Genomic DNA, 21,760 nt, shown 5'->3' on the forward strand with positions numbered 1-21,760 from the left:
TTGGTCCTTTTTACCCCACTTGTAAGCTTTTATAGAGGTTATATAAAAAAACAGTTGAATCTCACTTAAAATTAACAATACATTTTATAAAACAATCAAATAACGTATGCTTAAAAATTATATTCAGATCTCGTAAACTAAACAACAGTGCTCACAACCAAAAGAACTAACAACGAAAGAAAATACTTTTATTATGGATTTTCAAACATTTATCTCCCGATATCAACGTCGTAAGAATCAATATGATGGCTGGTTATACCTCTTTTTCCCTCTTCTTTCAAATATTGTTGTTCAAAAATTCGTAACAACTTATTTTGGGATACCGGTGGTGGACTTTTTTACCCTCAGATTTCGAAGCCCCGTTCTACCCTATAATAATCATTCAAAAGGATTGATTATTATAATTTAAAGAATATTAGAAAATTTAGAAGCAAAAATTATTTTCGTGCTATTCCCATCTATAAATTCATTACAATATATTGTCAATTTCTCAAACTTCGGAAGTCAAGAGGAATTGTATATGGACTATTAGAGGTGGACTTTTTTACCCTCAGACCTTTAAGCCCTTTTCCACCCTATAATAATTATTTAAAGGGATGGATTATGTTTCTTATAAAAAATTATAATTTCAAGAATATTAGAAAACTTAGAAGCAAACAATTTTTTGCAAAAGAAGAAGCAAAAGTTTTTTTTGCTATTCCCATCTACAAAATCATCACAATATATTGTCAACTTCTCAATCTTCGGAAGTAAAGAGGAATTGTATATAAAATATATAAAATAAACATGAACCGCAAAAAAAAATTACTTTCAAATCCCAGTAAATCCAATAGATCAAGTTATCAAGAGCAGGAAGGATTGGGTTTGCAATTCTAGAAAAACGAGATTGAGTATTGCATTACGTTTTTTGAAAGGAAGTTTATTCATATGTGATTCATCGAGTAGAGATTTAATTTATTTCGATAAAAATATTATTCACACATATAAAATTAATTTAATTAACAATAATTTCAGCTAAAAATTACTCATTTATGGAAAACCGAATTAACATGATCCATTTAATATATACGTTTTGTATAAAATAATACAAAATCTTGGAAATGCAATTATTGAAACCTGGTCGAGTGTAAGTAATCATTCACTTGTTATTGGCGATAAAAAGTTAATCATCAATTAGTTTCAATGTAGAACAATTAATTGTTAACCAGTTAACGCAGTTTGTTATAATTCATAGAAATTATGTTAATGGAGAACTGGTTATATTAATCTTGAAACAAGTTAATGTACTTGTATATGTTTCTTGCAAAAGGATGAATGTGTATAGCGTCAGATTATGAAATTAAATTTAAAAATGTCTTAAGGTAAATTGTTGGAACGTCCCGTACTGTAAATTAAATATTTTAGAAGCTTTAAAGTTTTTTGAAAACTTGGGAAAAAATTTTGAAAAGTTGAAGTTTCTTGAAAATTTTGAAACCCATTCAAGTCGGGTTGAACTATATTGCCGAAAACGTCGAGGACATTTATTTGAACTATAGTTCAAACGTATAAACATAGTTTGGACTATAGTTTATTATAACTATAGTTCTTATATAGTTATAAGTGAACTAGAAACAAATCTTGACAAAGAACCCATAGAAATGGAAACAAATATTGTACTTATTATTAAAATCTCTATAATATACCTGATAATTAGATGTGCATTTGTCTAATGATCATTTTTAACCGCCATTTTTTTTAACTTTTTTTCTGGATCTACGAAACCGCTGGATCTGTATTTCTAAAAATTTAATCAAATCATTTTTTTGTCAATGTAAGTGAAAGTTTTTTGAATCATTCAAATCGGAAACCCCGTACTCTTAAAACCTGAATTGCCATTTTTGTACTTTTGCCCCGTATTTTCGAAACGTCTGCTCCTGCCTTTGCCAAAAACTAATCAGCACATTTCTCTATCAATAAGAATGGAACGCTTTTCGAATTATTCAAAACGGTTGATCGACGATTTCGGTAACACGTATCAACCGATTTAAATCATTCAAAAAAAATCGATTCGTATTAATGGGGAGACGTGTTGATCAGTTTTTGGCAATGGTAGGTCCAGCCGTTTGGAAGATACGAGGAAAAAGAAAAACGGTAATTCGATTTTTAAGAGAACGGAGCGTTCTATTCGAATGATTCAAAAAACATTTTATTTGTTGACGAAGCGAAAAGCTGATTAAATTTTTGGGAAGGCAGGTCCAGCGGTTTTGGAGTACCAATAAAAAAGTGAAAAAAATGACATTTGGCGGTCAAAAATTATCATTAGACATAAGCACATGAAGTTATCAAGATATTTTATAAAGATTTTAATAATGAGCGCAACTTTTGTTTACATTTCTATGAGTTCCGTACCAATGTTTATATGTTAGACTACGGTGTGGCGCTTACGCGCTTCGGTATTTCTTTTCTAAGCGATTGCTTTAAAAAAGTTGAAAAATTTCAAAATATAATAAAATATTTCAAATTTAAAATTAAGTCAATTTGTTTCAAAAATGTCAAGATTCCCAAAAACTTAATTTTTTCAAAGTGCTCAAAAAATGTAAAGCTTCTGTAAAAAAAAATAATTATCGGTACGGGAGGTTCCAGAAATTTGCCTAAAGGCACGATGCCATGCACCACTAATTTCAAATAATCTCACAATTTGTTAGTACAGTCGAACCTCGATTAACCGGACTAATTGGTGTCGTTGGGCATTTGGCTAATGTTGTGTATTTATTAAAAATAACAATTACATACATAGATATCAACGAAAATCAATGTTTATTAAGAAATTAACACTTCCTTATGTTTGTACATACATATTTCTTCGATTACAGTACATACATGTACAGTATTAATTATGCTAAAATTCGAATGTATTTGCCGGATAATCGCGAATCCGTATAACCGAGATCTGGATAATCGAGGTTCTACAGTAGTTCCTTTTCTTTAAAATTAATCCTTAAAGAACAGTTAGTTATGATATAATATTGAATAATTACAATCGGTTGTACGGTTATTGTATGGCAGTCACCCTAAAATCGAAGGGAAAAAGTGTATTCTTCCGGTTCGATGATTTCCGGATGCGCTCGACTGCCGACCTGCATCGCTTCCGGTAGCATTGTTTATTTGTGTTTATACCGACACAGACAAAAGCAATATGCAATACAGAAATTTCTTCGCAATACAAAAATTCATTTCTCCATTATTTACATATGTCAGACTTGAAAAAAAATTCTTAAAATATAACTGAATCGTTGCACCAAATTTTGAAATATATTGTAACCATTTTCATAGCAATTATTTCCTATATAATTTATTCAACATTCCTGACAATTTTTTTTTTTTGCTTTCAAATACCATCAACCATTCAACGTTCTCTTGGAATGAATGCACCATGATGAACCAATAAGATATTAGGTGAAAAGTTGCTCAACACGAATCTACTAATTTAATTTATTTTTTTTTAATCAAAAATGTAATCAATATAATAATGTTAATATATAAATACACAAATCATATTCAAGACTTTGTAATTAGTTCGGTTTCAAATTAATATAGATTTAAAAATTGAATACCATAGGAAGGAATATATGATAAAAAATTTAACACAGAAAATAATTTTTAGATTAATTCAACTTACATTATGTAAAATTATCAGATACATTTATATGAAAATATGAGTATTTTAGAAAACCAAAGAAGTAATAATTATAAATTTCAAAATAATTAAATGAGTGACTTATTGTCGAAAATTTAGTCTTGAATTGCAAAATATTGGATATGTATTTTTTGTTATTTAGGAACATATCAAAATAAATTCTAGAGAAATAAAGCACACAATTTTTTAAACTAATATTTTGTAAAATAATTAGCTACTTTAATGTTTTAAGAAACTATCAATATTATTATAAATTTCTTATTTCTAGTTCAGGAGTATATCACTCGGTAATTTCATTATGTTTTGAAGACAAGTTTTTTTGAAAATTATTGCCGTTTGTTATTTAAAAATATATAAAAATACAGTCAATGAAAGCATAGATTTTTATAGTTTTTATATAACCTATATTTTATATAACGATCAGCTTTATATATTAATATTTGAATTGGAATATTTTAATAAATCAACAAGATTATTATTAATTTGTTACTTCTAGTTCAGGACTATCTCACACGATTATCATTATATTTCGAAGATAATTGAAACAGTGAATTATTTTCGAAAATTATGGACCAATTCTCAGTTTTAACATAATAATTTTTAAATAAGAGCATGTTGGAAGATTTGGTCAACTATTTTCTGTTAGCTTATTTATATTTTTTGGCTCTCAATGTGTTGGTAGTCACAAAACTGCCAAAAATCTAACCCAATGTTTTATACGGGCGTTTATTTAAATTTTTTGAAATGTCAACCAACATCTGAAAGCTAGCCTCCAAATAGCACAAACTTCACAATAACATTAGATCGACTTCACGCCAATTTTATTTAAAAGTGTAACATTTCAATAGCTGTTATTTTGAACAAATTAAGGCAATAGTGCCATATAGGCTAACATATATAACCGAGAATAGCTATTATACTTACAGTAATATTTTGACTTAAATAAGTTTATATATATTAGGGTGGTCCCTAATATGGACGATTTCGAATTTTCTTGCTCCCAGGGGCTCAGATGCTTCCAAATTGATAAAACACAATTCTCTGAAAGTTTTAGCTCTTAATATTAACTTTAAGATAGCCCGCACTCCAACCAAAGCTTCTTGGTTCTTCTTCCTAAGTAAATACTTATTTTATGAAATATATCAAATTTTTGTTAATTTTTTTTATTTTTCATCAAGCAAATACAAAGTCATTCTGAAAATTTTGATTCACTTGTCGCTAAGTTATAAAACAAATGGAATTTTACCGATGTTCATAGAAACTTTGGTTGGAGTGCGGACTATCTTAAAGTTAATATTAGGAGCTAAAACTTTCAGAGATTTTGTTTTTATTAATCTGGAAGTATTTGAGCCCCTGGGAGCAAGAAAATTCGAAAACATCCATATTAAGAACCACCCTAATATACGTGAACAATCATTGTAATATATTCAAGAGAACCAAAATTTATTTCTAGTCTCTTAATTTACTATTTATAAATTGTATAATGACAAAAACTTGTTCCAACTATGGACTGGTGTAGGATAACTTATATATATATATATATATATATATATATATATATATATATATATATATATATATGTATACGAGGTGTGTTCAAAAAGTACCCGGAATTACTAATAATTAAATTTCGCGGGTCTGGAGTGTCTGATTGTCAAAATTTTTTTTTTATTGTGTTGGTATACATGCCCCTAAAGTATGATGAAATTTTCAGCTATATTCACTGTTTACTTTGTCTGTGGTAGTCGCTAAGGTTCGACGTGTTTTTCTGAGCTCGGCGATTTTTACAATGGAAGAATTGAAAAGTCAAAGAATTTGTATTAAATTTTGCGTAAAAAATGAAATAAAGTGTTGCAAAGTGCAAAAATTCACCAGATATGGCTCCGTGTGACTTTTTCCTATTCCCAAAGTTGAAGAGACCCATGAAAGGACGGCGGTTTTCCTCGATTGAAGAAAATCGCTGAGAGTGCTCAAGGACATATCAAAAAGTGAATATCAAGGGTGCTTCGAAAATTGGAAAAAACGCTGGCATAAGTGTATTATATCTGGGGGGGACTACTTTGAAGGGGACCACATTAATGTAGACGAATAAATAAATATTTTTTTGAAAAAACGAAAATTCCGGGTACTTTTTGAACAGACCTCGTATATATAATATTTTCCAGTTAATTTTTTTTACCGATGATGCTTTATTCTGATCTAAAAATAATATAAGTGAAATATGAAGTTTTGCCTTGACGAGATGACATTGCGCGACATGAACGAAGCGGGGCCGTCTTGTTTGCCTCTGCAATATTTATACGACACTTAAAGTGTAATGTTTTTCTTTAAACTGAGTTAAGGTTAATTAGATGTTCCTACACATTAGTAATAAACGACAAAAAATAACGTTCGAATATGGAGATTTCGAAGATTTTTAAGAGTCATTCTCTTTTGTTTCATAATGGTCAACTCTTGGCAAAAATGATATATATATATATATATATATATATATATATATATATATATATATATATATATATATATGTATATATATATATATATGTATATATATATATATATATATGTATATATATATATATATAAGTATACTATTAGGGTGGTCCTAAATATGGATATTTTCGATTTCTTGCTCCTGGGACCTCAAATGCTTCCAAATTGATAACAAAAAAATCTGAAAGTTTTAGCCCTTAATATTAACTTTGGGATAGTTCGCACTCCAACCAAAGTTTCTTATGCAAATAACATGGATAAAATTCCATTTGTTTTTTAGAATTGTATAACTTAGCGACAAGTGAATCATATTAATCATAATTTTGAGAATAATATTGTATTTGCTTATTTTGATCATAAATAAAAAAATTACAACAAAAATTTGATATATATTTTGAAATAAGTTTTTATTTAAGAAAAAGAACCAAGAAATTTTGGTTAGAGTGCAGACTATCTTAAAGTTAATATTGAGACTTCAAACTTTTAGAGATTTTTTTAGTAGTAATTTTTTGAAGTTACATACATATATATTATTTTGAAGTTTATGTTAAAATTTATAAAATAAATAAAAAAAATATCAACTATAAAGCAAAAAAATTATTCTTTAAAAAATATTTTAAAAAATAATATGAAAAATAATTTAATGAATATTTTTATTCACTGAAGAAGAGATAAACTGGGACTTGAAACTTGTGGATATTTATAAAAAAAAAAATCATATAAATATAATTTAGTTTTTATTTTATTAGCTAGCTTATTCATTTTATGATCTCTAAGAACTTGTTTGTTTTAATATATATTGTTTTCCATATTTGAAAAATTTGAGGTAATTTTGCAGCTCAATCGCCGAATTAAAAAAGATTAAAATAGAAAAAAAAATTATTCTATTATACGTTTTGACACTTAATGTGTGTCATTCAGTAATCAAACCAGGAAAAACACAAAATATAAAATTTATTATTATATAAAATTTATTAAACACTAAACTTGTGTAAAAGAATGATAATTAATGAAAGAAAAATTAAAGAAGCACATATTGTGCTCCTGTATTATGTGATGATAATATTCAGAACTATTATGTATTTATTATAATATTTTATATTATCAGATCTTCATTAAGATAAGTTTGTAATTTTGAGTTTGTAAGTAAATGCTACATCTTAATAAATATCTGATACCATAAAATATTATAATAAATACAAAACAGTTCTCCACAAAATATATTAATTATTATTCATAATTCCATTGAAATAATTATTGACACAATACAAATTCGTGGTAAAACATCTCCTGACTATTTTGAAATATAAAACCATTATATATGAACTAGGTAGATATGATAGAGAATAGCACTCACCTTTGCGATGTTCTAATAGAGCAGCTCATACAAAAGACCACCTGTTGAATGCATATGTCAGCTTCGCACGTGCATTTGATTTTTATTTTAAAAAATATTCCAAATCGGTAATAATCACACACAGGAAATAGATACACAAACTTGTATATTAAAAGAAAAAAAATTTTTTTTTACTATTTATAAAGAAATAGTTTATCGAAAGTCGATTGAGCAAGACAGGGTTGATTTTGTTTATAATTTATAAAAATAGTGGTATCAGTAATTAATTGTGGTTAGTCACAGTATAAAAACTTTACAGGCACATTAGTTTATATTTTTTAAAAATTACACTATATATTTTAAATTTAAGTCTTCACTACAATTCACTCTTATGATCTCCAAATAGCTTCAGCTTTTGCATAAAAAAACACAATTTTTGCACAAATAATATTCCTAGTTACCAACACTTCAAAAATATGACTTTAATAGAATAATTATTTTTTTTTAATATTACTTATTACTTATTAAATTTCGTTCGATTCTAATTTTTACACCTGACAAGAATTAAATAAATAATGTGAGCAACGGACCTTCGTCAAGAAGGAGACTCGCGCGCGACCACACGTTTAAGACTGAATTCTGAGCGGCTAAGAAGTTCGCCGACTCTTGTTGTGTTCCGCTCTTGTGTCTGTCAGAGCTTGGGAGTTCTCGATGACGGTCACAGATTCTCTATCTTCTTGGGAACGATATATGTATACAAGTAGAAATATATTTAGTTAATTTTTCATATGTTTTATTCTTCGCTTTGGGGATATTGAATGTCTCTTCTTCGGGAAGTAAAAAAATTATCCATAATAATTTATACAATTAAAACTAGTGGGGCGCATAGCATCGTGCCTTAAGGGGGTTGTTTGGTTTTTATTTATTTTTTTGGATTTGGAGATTTTTTGATATTATGAAAGCTAAAAACCTTAGAATTATTTAAAAAAAAATCATCTCTATATCTATTTTTTTTGACGAAGTTATAGATATATATATATATATATATATATATATATATATATATATATATATATAGATATATATGTATGATACTCTGAAACCGTTTTTTTCATCGCTCTGCGAGCTATTGTATGTCAGCTGCTCTCTTTTTCATTATAATACCTCATGCACATGACCTTTTTAATGATGACCATCTTTGAACGCCATGGTGTATTTAGTACATTAGATTAAATGGTGTATTTAGTACATAAAAATATAACTAGTGAACATAAATTAAAATTTTTAAAAAAGATTCAATTTTCTCTCAGAACTTTGAAAAAAAAAATTATTTTTGAGTTCTCGATGACGGTCACAGATTCTCTATCTTCTTGGGTACTATATATGTATACAAGTAGAAATATATTCAGTTAATTTTTTGTATTTTTTGTTCTGCGCTTTGTGGATATTGGGTGTCTCTTCTTTGGGAAGTAAAAAAATTATCCATAATAATTTATACAATTAAAACTAGTGGGGCGCATAGCATCGTGCCTTAAAGGGGTTGTTCGGTTTTTATTTATTTTTTTTGATTTGGAGATTTTTTTATATTATGAAAGCTAAAAACCTTAGAACTATTTAAAAAAAATCATCTCAATATCTATTTTTTTGACGAAGTTATATATATATATATATATATATATATTATATATATATATATATATATATATATATATATATATATGTATGATCCTCTGAAACCGTTTTTTTCATCGCTCCGCGAGCTATTGTATGCCAGCTGCTCTCTTTTTCATTATAATACCTCATGCACATGACCTTTTTAATGATGACTATCTTTGAACACCATGGTGTATTTAGTACATAAAAATATAACTAGTGAACATAAATTAAAATTTTTAAAAAAGATTCAATTTTCTTTCAGAACTTTGAAAAAAAAAACGATTTTTGAATTCTCGATGACGGTCACAGATTCTCTATCTTCTTGGGAACAATATATGTATACAAGTAGAAATATATTTAGTTAATTTGTCATATGTTTTATTTTTTGCTTTTGGGATATAGGGTGTCTCTTCTTTATGAAGTAAAATTATCCAAAATAATAATAATTTATACAATTAAAATAAAAATGTAATTAGTGAATATAAATTAAATTTTTTAAAAAAGATTCAATTTTCTCTCAGAACTTTGAAAAAAAAATCGATTTTGAGTTCTCGATGACGGTCACAGATTCTCTATCTTCTTGGGAACGATATATGTATACAAGTAGAAATATATTTAGTTAATTATTCATATTTTTTATTCTTTGTTTTGGGGATATTGTGTGTCTCTTCTTTGGGAAGTAAAATTATATAAAATAATTTATACAATTAAAATAAAAATATAACTAGTGGTGTATGGTATCATGCCTTAAGATGGAACTTGCTGTACCTAAAAAAGCTTTTTTTTAAAAGCTTTGAATTTTTTTCTAAGCTAGTGGGGCGCATGGCATCGTGCCTTAAGGCAAATTGCTGGAACTTCCCGTACCAAAAAATAATTTTTTCTCAAAGATTAACATTTTTAAAAAAAATTTACTCTGAAAAATTAGATTTTTGAGTAACTATAAATTTTTGACAAAAAATTACTTTTTTTTTGAAAAAAAAAGACTTTTTGAAGAAAAATTTATTTTGAAATATTTTGATAATTCTGAACTTTTTTTCAAAGCAATCGTACTGCTTTAACTGCATAAAGAAGAAATATCGAAGCGCGTAAGCGCCGCGCCGCCTACTAACCGATAAACATTGGTACGGAACCCATAGGAATGTAAACAAAATTTATACCTATTGTTAAAATCTCTATAAAATATCTGATAATTAGATGTGCATATGTTTGTTTAGTGATCATTTTTGACCGCCAAATGACATTTTTTTAAATTTTTTTTATTAGATCTCCGAAACCGCTAGACCTGCCTTTCGAAAAATCGGTTCTTTATCTCATCAATTTTTTTCAAATCGGACGCTCCGTGCTCTCAAAAACAAAATTATTATTTTTGGCACTTTTTGCCCCGTATCTTCGAAACAGCTGGATCTGCTGAAAAACTAATCTACACGCCTCCACATCAATACGAATCGAATATTCATTGAATCATTCAAATCGGTTGATTTGTGTGTCTTAAATCGTGGACAAAAAATTGCTTCCATAAATACATACACACATACACACAATTTGTTGAAGGTATACCAAAATAATGAAAGCATATTTTCACAAAAAATAAATTTTATATTATTTAATTTTATAATTTTTAAAACAATTAGCGACTTTTATATTTGTAATAGAATATTTGTAATTAGAATATTAGACAAAACAACAAGAACATTCTTAATTTTTTAGTTCTAGTTCTGGCTAGGACTATGTCATTCATTCACGGAAGATTATAAAGTCAGTTAATAATTTTCTAAAATTATGAATAATAAAATAAAATTGTGAATATTTTTCAAATCATTCAAATCGGTTGATTTGTGTGTCTGAAAATGTGGACAAAAATTGTATCCAAATATACATACACACACATACATCAGTTTGTTCAAGGTATACCAAAATGTTCAGCAAGTTTTAAAACGTAAAGATTCACAAAAATTTTCATTTTCGATATTTTTGCGATTACTATAACTTACCCTACAGAAGTTTAATATGTATATATATATATATATATATATATATATATACATATTTGTGTGCTTTTTGCATTGCTATTATTATTTATGATTTTAATTATCTGAAAAAGTGTCACTTTTTCCTAAAAAAGAAAATTAATTAATTTTTCATACATTTTATTTTTTGCTATGGAGATATGGGATGTTACTTCTTCAGAAAGTAAAATTATTCATAATAATATAGGCACTTACAATAAAAAATATATAAAAAATAAAATTTAAAATTTGCAATGTATAGCAATTGAGTTTCAAAAATTACATATTGTAAAAAGTACTTATAATTTTATTATACTAGTGTTTCAGAAAAATAGAAAAAAATTCTCTATGGTATGAGTTTATGGTAATGTACCAAATTATATAATTTTTTTTATTCATGTATTATTATACAGCAATCAGAACAGTAATTACAAACTATATAATATGAACATTAAATTTGTGGTATTTATTATAACACAGTTTGAGAAACGTAACAATTTTCATAAAGGAGTAACTTTGTAATATATGTGTTATCTGTAAACTAGCTTTAGCTACATATTGAAGAGAAGATTTAAATAAAAGGTATTTTAACAAATTTCTAACTTGTCTGAAAGTAATTATGAATTATTAGCAACTTTTTCATTGCTTTGTAGTAATTTAAAAATACTATCCAAATAACAGATATTAGATTCGTCTGAGATCATTTCGTTCATCCAAAAGATCATAACACTATACGTCTTTTGAATAAAAAAATGTGCAAATAATTCATTATTGAATGCTTTACTATGCCTTTTTTTTAAAAAAAATTGATGAACAATGTTAACGTACAGTCGAGAAAGTACTAAACAAGTAATATTGCATTACTATTTACAATACTTTAATTTTTTTTTAAATTATTTGTTAACTAATTAGATCTTTTTTTCATTTAAAATTTGGTGCAATTAAAACTTTTAAACAGTTTTTTTAGTAAGACAACCAATCTTATTTTTACACTGAAAAATATAATAATATTGCATACTATGTAAAACGAATATGAATGACTTACCAATTTAATTACGAAATGTAATGATAGGAAGTAAAATTAATGACTTTATTTCAAAACAAATTGAGAACCTTAGACTTCCAGCAGCCTTAGTCTTCACATAGATATGCAGAAGATTTTCACTAAGATTGTGAGTGTAAATGTATATTTTTGTACAAATAGGAGTAAAATCATTTTGATACATAAAATTTCTTGTGATTTGGCGATTACTATTCAACTTATTATAAAGGTATCTATATCAGTTGTAACTGATCTTATATCTACTGATTCTGCAAACTTCTCAGGCGTAATTTTTGCATATCAGCGTATACTTTCCTGTTTACATATTTTGTGTCCTATTTTTTTTTAGTATCATAATGTATCTTTTAATTAATCAAACTATTAAATTCAACTTGCAGTGATATTCATTTTTACTAAAACATATCAGTGTAAAAATATATTCTTTATTTAATATATCCCATTTGGTCTCTACATGAAGGCCGATGATATAGCTAATTTTGCTAAATAGTCATGCATTGACACAGAAGAGTTATTAACCCTTTCGATTCGGATGCCGCCATATAAATTTCGGAATTTACGAGTGGAAAGGGTTAATATCTACAAAGGACAATTTTTGAAATTTTATTACTATAGTATATATTATTAGAATACTTTATACTGAATACTATATGTCTAATCAAATTTTCGAAACGTAACCATAACGAAATCATTTGATAAAACATTATAAAAAAGGTATTTTTAAAGATAATAAATATATATGTTTATCTTAATGCAGCAGTTTTCAACCTGTGGGACGGGTCCCCTTAGGGGGCGCCAGGCTTTTCTAAGAGGGACGTGTACATCTGTTTCCTATTACCGAAAATAACCCAATATTTTTGGAACGATAATAAAAAATAAAAAAAAAAATTTTATGCATATTTTTATATAATATTGCATATTAAATTGTAGTTTGTTAATAGCAGTTTAGTATTTATATAAATTAAACTGTTGAAAAAATTAAGGGGGACGCAACAATTTTTTTTATTAAAAAAGGTTGGAATCCACTGCCTTAATATTTTATGTATATGCAAATACAAATATAAAATCAATTAATAATAACAGAATGTTTAATAACATTGAAATGATAATAACAATATTAAATAAAAAATCAATTTTGTTCTGTATTCCATTTTTATCACTTTATGTATCATTTCTCTCAATTTTTATCACTGAGATTGCGCGCGGATCCTAGGTACATGACTTCATGAATTATTGTTCCCTCCAAAATCAATATATCGATAATTGTCAGTTGGCTAACGTAAAATAAATTCAAATCGGTATTTATAATTAAAACAAAATTCATCGGTGAGTATTTATTACTTTTACAGATATAATTAATTTGTGCAATAATTTTGAATAAAATTAATAACATAAATATCCTATAATCAATATAGATCATAGATAACAGCATAGATATAGATAAATAACATAGATAAGAGTATACTAACGGTACCAACTTAAACCCCAAATTCATAAGTTTTTACAAGGTTGGTAGCGAGATTTATTCTGTGCCTCTTGGGAGATGTATGATCTCCTTGTTAAATAATTATGGTTACGTGCATTTTTCACAAATTCAAGTTGTTTTGTTTTCTAATATAATCGAAGTTAAAGAATTGAAGAAAGTGTAGAAATTACTTTTCCGTGTGCTTTAATTGAAATTTTGTGTGTTTAATGCTAGAAGGTATGTAAATTTATATATATATATACTAGAATAAATGACATTGCACATCATTTTTTCATTCGATATACCATTGTATGTGTTTAATAATTTAGCCATTGTCCATTTATTTCAATTCTAAATTCCATTTATACAAAAAATATATAACTTAAATAGTCTATAGTAAGTACAACCGCATGTATTCTTCTTTCAACTAAGATAACAAGATTAATATTCTGAAAGCTCCTCGAATATTATCAAACATGGCTGATCAAAAATTTTACCACCGGCAGTAAAGGCTTAAGATTTGCACATGTAAAAGTTCTTAGTACTTAGAATAAATGAATTTATATGAATATAAATTATGAGTAAATTATTAGTTTGAAGTTTTTGATAATTTTACAGTTTTGCTTATCTTCGAAATTAATATCTAACAAGGATCGTAGCTTTTTTTGTTCAACCAGTATTAATGCAATTTATTTCAAGGATTTTGCGAATATAAATGGGGAAGCTTTGATTGGCTAATAGTTAATTGTCATCCTCTTATTGTCACGATTTTTATACACCGATGTATATCCGCCTTAGGAAATTTTCTTATGTCGCTAAATTCATTCTATTGGCTAGTTTTCACAAGGTTGGAAGCGAAATTTAATCTGTGCCACTTGAAAGGTAGATCCTCTTTTATACACTCTTTTGTCTATGGGTACATGTTTGATCTCCTTGTTCAATTATTATGGTTACGTTTCACAAACGCAGTTGTTTTGTTTTCTTAAATAATCGAAGTTAGTTGATTGAAGAAAGTATAGAAATTACATTTCCGCGTGCTTTAATTGAAATTTTGTGTGTTTAGTATCAGAAGGTATGTAAATTTATGTATATTCTAAAAAAAAGACATGGCACATTATTTTTTCATTCGAAATACCATTGTAAGTGTTTAATAATTTAGCCATTGTCCACTTATTTCAATTCTAAATTCCATTTACACAAACAATATATAACTTCTGTTTCGACATAAATAGTCTATAATAAGTACAGCCGCATGTATTTTTCTTCCAACTAAGGTAACAAGGTTAATATTCTGAAAGCTCTAATACTATCAAACATGGCTGATCCAAAAATTTCACTTACAACTAAGAATAAATGAATTTATATGAATATAGTATCGTAAATTATCAGTTTGAAGTTTTTGGTAATTTTACAGTTTTGCTTATCTTCGAAATTAATATCTAACAAGGATCGTAGCTTTTTTCATTCGACTATTATTAATGCAATTTATTTCAAGAATTTTGCGAATATAAATGGGGAAGCTTTGATTGGCTGATAGTTGTCATCCTCTTATTGTCACGATTTTCATACACCGATGTATATCCGCCTTAGGAAATTTTCTTATGTCGCTAAATTCATTCTATTGGCTAGTTTGGTAGCGAAATTTAATCTGTGCCACTTGAAAGGTAGATCCTCTTTTATACACTCTTTTGTCTATGGGTACATGTTTGATCTCCTTGTTCAATGATTATGATTACGTGCATTTTTTCACAAACGAAGGTGTTTTGTTTTCTAATATAATCGCAGTTAGTGACTTCAAGAAAGTATAGAAATTACATTTCCGTGTGCTTTAATTGAACTTTTGTGTGTTTAGTATCAGAAGGTATGTAAATTTATGTATATTCTAAAAAAAAGACATGGCACATTATTTTTTCATTCGAAATACCATTGTATGTGTTTAATAATTTAGCCATTGTCCACTTCAATTTTAAATTCATTTTTTACAAACAATATATAACTTCTGTTTCGACGTAAATAGTCTATAATAAGTACAACCGCATATATTCTTTATTTAACTAAGGTAACAAAGTAAATATTTTGAAAGCTCTAAATTGTCAAACATGGCTAATGCAAAGATTTCGCCACCGACAGTTCGTGCTTAAAATTTGCGCAACTATAAGTTATTAGCAATGATAGAAGAAAAGGATAATATAATTTTTTATTTAATGGTTCTTAGTATTTAGAATAAATTAATTTGATTGAATATTTTGTAAATTTTCAGTTCGATGTAAGTTCAAACTAATTTTTGTTAGTTTTACAGTTTTGCTTATCTTTTAATTATTGTTAAACTCTAACTTTTGTCATTTATTTCAAAAATTTTGTGAATAAAAATGAGATAAAAGGCTTTGATTCGCTAATAGTTAATTGTTATCTTCTTCTTGTCAAAATTTTCATATACAGATGTATATCCGCCTTAGGAAATTTTCTTAGGTCGCTAAATTAATGCAATTGACAAGTTTTTACAAGGTTGGTAGCGAAATTTACTCTGTGTCACTTCAAGATAGATTATCTTTTATACTCATCTTTTATCTATGGATAGATGTTTTTGATCTCCTTGTTCAATAATCATGGTTACGTGCATTGATAAATATACATAAATATTACATTTGTTCGGAAATAACTCTCCTTGGTTATGTGCATTTGATTGCAAGCTCAAGTGGTGTTTTATTTACAATCGTATATATAATATACTTAATAATCAAAGTTAGTGATATCAACAAACGTGTAGAATTACATTTCGGTATAAACTAATCACAAGTTTGTTTAGTTATTATCAGAAGGTATGTAACTAGAAAAAAGACTTTGCACGTTATATTTTTATTCGATATTCCATTGTGTGTGTTTAATAATTTAGCCATTTTCTGCTTAATTCAATTCTAAATTTCATTTATACAAACAGTATCTAATTTTGCACAAATATAAGTTCTTAGCATAGACAAAGGAAGAGTATAATATAAAATTTGATTCATTGGCTAAATGAATATTTATTCAATAAATGAATTCAATTGAACATTTTGTAAATTTTCAGTTCGATGTAAGTTCAAACAAGTTTTTGTTAGTTTTACAGTTTTGCTTATCTTCGAAAGTAATATCTAAGGATTGTAGCTTTTATTTGTTCAACTAGTTATAATTCACTAATTAATCGCTCGTTAATTGTTATCCTCTTGTCATAATTTTCATACACCGATGTATATCCGCCTTAGGAAATTTTCTTATGTCACTAAATTCATGCTATTGACATGTTTTTACAAGGTTGGTAGCGAAATTTATTCTCTGCCACTTGCAAGCAAGTTAGATGTTTGATCTCCTTGTACAATTATTATGGTTACGTGCATCTGATCACAAGCGCAAGTTGTGTTTTGTTTCTTGATATAATCGAAGATAGTTATTTTGTTAACTGTAAATAAAATACGGTAACCACATTTCGGTTTAAAATAATTCAACATTAAAGTAGTGAATGACAGTAGGTATGTAAACTTACATATATACTAGTAAGCCATCGCACTTTATTTTTTTCATTTGAATTCCATTGTGTATGTGTAATAGATTAGCCATTTACTACTTATTTCAATACTAAATAGATAATTCGTTTTTCACGTGACATGTTTGTTTGACGATATTTGTAACGAGAAACTTTACTCGCTAGGTGAACAAGATGAGTGACACTGAAGATAAATCTGCTTACTCACGGAAGGTTAAGGATGATGATAGCGAAGCAGAGCGAAGAGAGTTTAGGGCTCCATCAATTAGATACCCGCGCGCACCACCCCCATCCCATTTACGCATGCATAATACTAGAACTGAAAGTGCAAGGCAAGTCGAGCCGCCCAGACACGCTAGTCAAATTAGAGCTCCCAGACATTTGGTCGGCAAAAAAGCAGCGTCAGACTATCGTCCTGACATGGGCTGCTCTGCCAGTGCGCAGTCTTTGGCAGCGCAATCTACGCTGTCACCATTTGCTGAGGAGTTCATCCCAAGGGACAATACTGTGTTTACGCCAGTTAGCCATCTTCAGCATAATTTTGGAGCTGGAGACTCGCCTTACTATAGCCCTCGCCCTTTCAAATCGTCGATATCTGATCGGTTAAAAGTTGGGCGCAGAGGTTTGGGCTCTTCGGATACTGCTTCAAACCCCGTAACTAAATTTATTCACATCATGGACGAGCTCCAGGCGAGTAGCGCCAACTTTGATAGTGTAAGGGCGACTGTAGCGGAGATAGCTGCTATAGGTGCAAATGACTCTATGATGTTAGACAGACTTACAAAGCTTGCCGTTACTGAAGCAATAAAACGACCACATTTCCAGTACAGTTGCGCTAGACTTTGTGCACTCGTTGATGAAACGGCCCCTAAATTCCATCAAATGGTTATAGAACAGTGTGGGCATTTGTATCTACAATATAGAAAAGACACAGATAAGTCTCAAGATTCTTCATTTATGGTAGGACTGGTTACCACTTGCTGTGAATTGCTCTACAATTTTGTTCGCGAGAGAAAGTTGCCATTAAAAGACTTAGTAGAGTTCATGGAGTTAATATTTCAGACTATGACTGATGTGATCAATTTGAATTTTAGCCAAGAGAATAATATCAAGGCAGTCTGCCAAGCACTGAAGCTAAGTGGTTATTATATGCATTTAGCTTGCCCTAAACTTATGGAACGCTTACTTAAGGACCTTAAACACAAGATGACGGACAACAAGTCCAAAACATCAATACTAATTCAAAGTGTATTAAATCTTTCTAGTAGTGGGTGGGGTTACGTGTCTGATAGTGGTGACAGCCAAGAAAGTGACCCGGGAGCTAGTGGTGATGCCGAATGCATTGGATATTCGGAGTACAACTCGGAAATTACTGATATCGATGATACAGTCTATTATGGACCAGATGGGGAAGTGTTGACTGCTGAGGAAACTTCCTTTTTATACTGTAATCTTAACGACAATTCGAAGGCTGAAGTTGATGATGATACTTTGTGGGACCCGGACAATGAACTAGGAGCTGAAATGCAACAGGCGTTTAAAGATTTTGTGGAATATTCAAGAAAGAATCCCAATAATTGAATTAGGGCAGGGCCTTAATTCCTAATGAACTCTTACTGCATTTATAATCTGAACTTATCAGAAAAAGAACTTTGTTTAGTTTAATTTATTTTAATTTGTTTTATATGAGCTGAATACAATATGGACAATTTAAAACAAAGTCTCATAATTTTTATATTTTAAGATATCAATGAAATGTGATTAATAATATTTACACATATATATGAATTTACGATTATTCATATAATTGTAAAGGTTAATTTAATGCATTAATTATATGAAATGTTATTTTATACTGTAAAATTATATATTGGCGAAGTGGAGATGCTCTAAGGAGTACCTTTCAAAAGCTAAGATTGTGATAGACATATTATCTATATATGTTAGTTTTTTTAAATTAGTAGATGTAAAATATACTTTTAAGTATTTTTTTTATCGTGATGATGCTCTTAAATTGTACATAATAAATAGAACATAATAAATGAGTTCTATAATTTTACAATAAATCTGTTCTTTGAATTATTGGGTTAAATTATATTTTTCAGAAACTAATTGCAAAAGATAATTCAAATAGAAACCTATAAGAATATTTGAGGTAGGTTAAAATAAAAAGGCTTGCTTCCAAAGAATAAATACTCTTAAATTCCTGTAAAAAATATTTTGTAAAATGCAGTTCAAACAATTGAAGTAAAACCCACATATTATTATGCTACTGTTTATTATTTACATAAAACAAAATATGAGATTCTATGTTTTTGCAAAATGGTAAATAATTGTAAAATATATACATTAAAGTTAGATATTCAGTATTGATATACTACCAATACGACTAGTTTCATTTCAGATATAAGAAATGTTTGTAATAAAATAAATGCTGATAAAAAACATTCAAGTCAGCAATTTTTAAGATTCTTTAACACTATCAGTAATCACCTTCCATAATAAATTATCTTAACATAAATATATGATTGATTAATCAAACATATAAAACTATTCTGTTATTTGCAAATTACTGATGCAAATATTTTATAAATACTATAATTATTTACTCTGATTTTGTTGGTATTTGATTAATATATCACAAAGCGATCAGATACATTAACATTTTCTTACATAACTAAGTGTAAATATTATTTGAGAGCAAATGTTGCAATATGACGTCATATTCTTTGGTATATTGATGTCAATAAAATAGTATATAAATAAATAATAAGAGTGCTAATTATGTTACATCTTTAACTTCACTAGTATCCAAATGCTGTATTAGCATACGCATAAAGGCCATTTCCTTTCTGGCATTTTCTAATATTATTCGAGGATCAGATGATGTGCATCTCAAACAATTGGGAGCAAACACCATGGCCAAATTTGCTGAGTCCATTTTCGTACTTGCCACAACATCAGGTTGAGAGAATAGTTGCAAAAAATGGACCAAATATATAAGAACCTATAAAATAAATATTATATAATAATATTACTGCTATAAATGCTTTCAACATATTAGTCCAGTGAATTACAACTCGTGGGGCGCGCCTCCTCAGGGCGGCGTTTCCAAAATATTAAATTCGAATATAAATAAAAACAAACAGATAATTATTTTATATATATATATTTTAATAATATTATCAGCTTTATTTTAATCATATGCTACTAGCCTATAAAATTGTATAATTTTGATTGCTATTTATAATATCAATAAAAAAAATATATAGATAACTTTGAAAAAGGAATTTAATCACGATTGTAGAATTTAATTTAACAAATATAAACTCTGAACAAAAGTATAAAGCTAAATATTAATGAACTTTGTAATTTATAATCGATCACATTTTAATACAGTTTGATACTTTTGTAGAGTTTGTTTATAATAAATTTAGTTGAGTATTTATCAAATTATTGTTAGAAAAAATAATTTTGTGCTATAATAATTAAAACAATAAGGCTGAAAGTCACTATGTCGGTCATTTAAATAAATAATTAGTTGCTTACCACTCGGTTTAATGCAGGTAATCTGTTTACTATATCATTAGCATGTTGTGGCGTTTCAGTAGTGACACATTCATTATACAAAACATCAGGTATGAGAGGCTCATACAATTCCCTGTACCAAAGTTTAGTAAGCTTGCTGGAGCATGGGCATCTTAAAATTTAATACAAAATATTATTGATTGTTCAAAAGTTAGAATCTTTGGCCAAAAATGGAAACAAACTGACCCATACTACTGCTTAATTCTGGTAACTCCCATTTATCTAATTTGCTTTTCAACGTATTTACTTCATCTACATCAGCTGATACTCTGAATATACCTTCTGTTTGAAAGCCATTCAATCGTAAAACCTAGAATAAAAAAGTCATATTATAAAAGTCATATCTTAAAAATATTAAGTATATTTAATGAAATTTTAACTATGATAAACAAAATACACTATGATAAAGTAAATCTCTTACTTGTTCAGATAAAGCAACTTGAACCCAGGGTAATTTTTTGTGAGGGAATTTAAGCTTTTGTAACTCCATAACTTCAGCCAGTGTGTTTCCGAACATTGATGGTGAAATATTTGTAACTGAAAAAATCAAGTTTTCAATAAACAATGTAAATGCATGATTAAAAAATTGTTGTGAGTTTAGTATTTTGCATACTAAAACCTAATCAATGCGATATTCTATTAATATTACAAATGTTCACAAACAAATAATAATTATCTACAATTGTGTAAATTAAATTATTTTATTTAACACATTTTATTATACTTCGTTTTCTAAAAATATATTTTACTGGAGTGTGAACGTAAATGATAATTAGCAGTTCTAACTCCTAATTTTGATGAGTTTTTATAATTCAACCAATTATTTTAGGTCTATAATTTAGCATGTTATTTCAGACCATGAAATCAGTCGTCGCACAAAGCTTTACAAAAATCGTCAAAAAAACTTTCTTTCAACAGTTTCAACAAGGAAACCTCCCAACAGATCTTTACCAAAACTAA

At 27.9% G+C, this 21,760-nt stretch overlaps 1 protein-coding gene across 5 annotated transcripts in view; it reads left to right on the forward strand.

The window, feature by feature from the left end:
- LOC113377141 overlaps positions 1–18,939 on the forward strand; it is a 642,509-nt gene extending 623,570 nt beyond the window's left edge. The window contains exons 1-2 of one of the 5 annotated variants that reach the window (XM_026617355.1): positions 15,409–15,553; positions 17,378–18,938. In XM_026617355.1, the coding sequence (XP_026473140.1) occupies positions 17,387–18,793 (1,407 nt within the window). In that variant the 5' untranslated portion in view covers positions 15,409–15,553; positions 17,378–17,386 and the 3' untranslated portion in view covers positions 18,794–18,938. Of the gene's footprint in view, positions 1–15,408; positions 15,554–16,361; positions 16,512–17,014; positions 17,199–17,377 lie in introns of those variants that run through there. The other 4 variants (XM_026617354.1, XM_026617352.1, XM_026617353.1 and 1 more) reach the window with 4 other exon arrangements.
- Positions 18,940–21,760: the final 2,821 nt, after the last annotated feature.

Source organism: Ctenocephalides felis, unplaced genomic scaffold, assembly GCF_003426905.1.
Source record: "Ctenocephalides felis isolate EL2017-DRISC unplaced genomic scaffold, ASM342690v1 CF-g0.4_SCAFFOLD_01886, whole genome shotgun sequence".
NCBI lineage: Eukaryota > Metazoa > Arthropoda > Insecta > Siphonaptera > Pulicidae > Ctenocephalides > Ctenocephalides felis.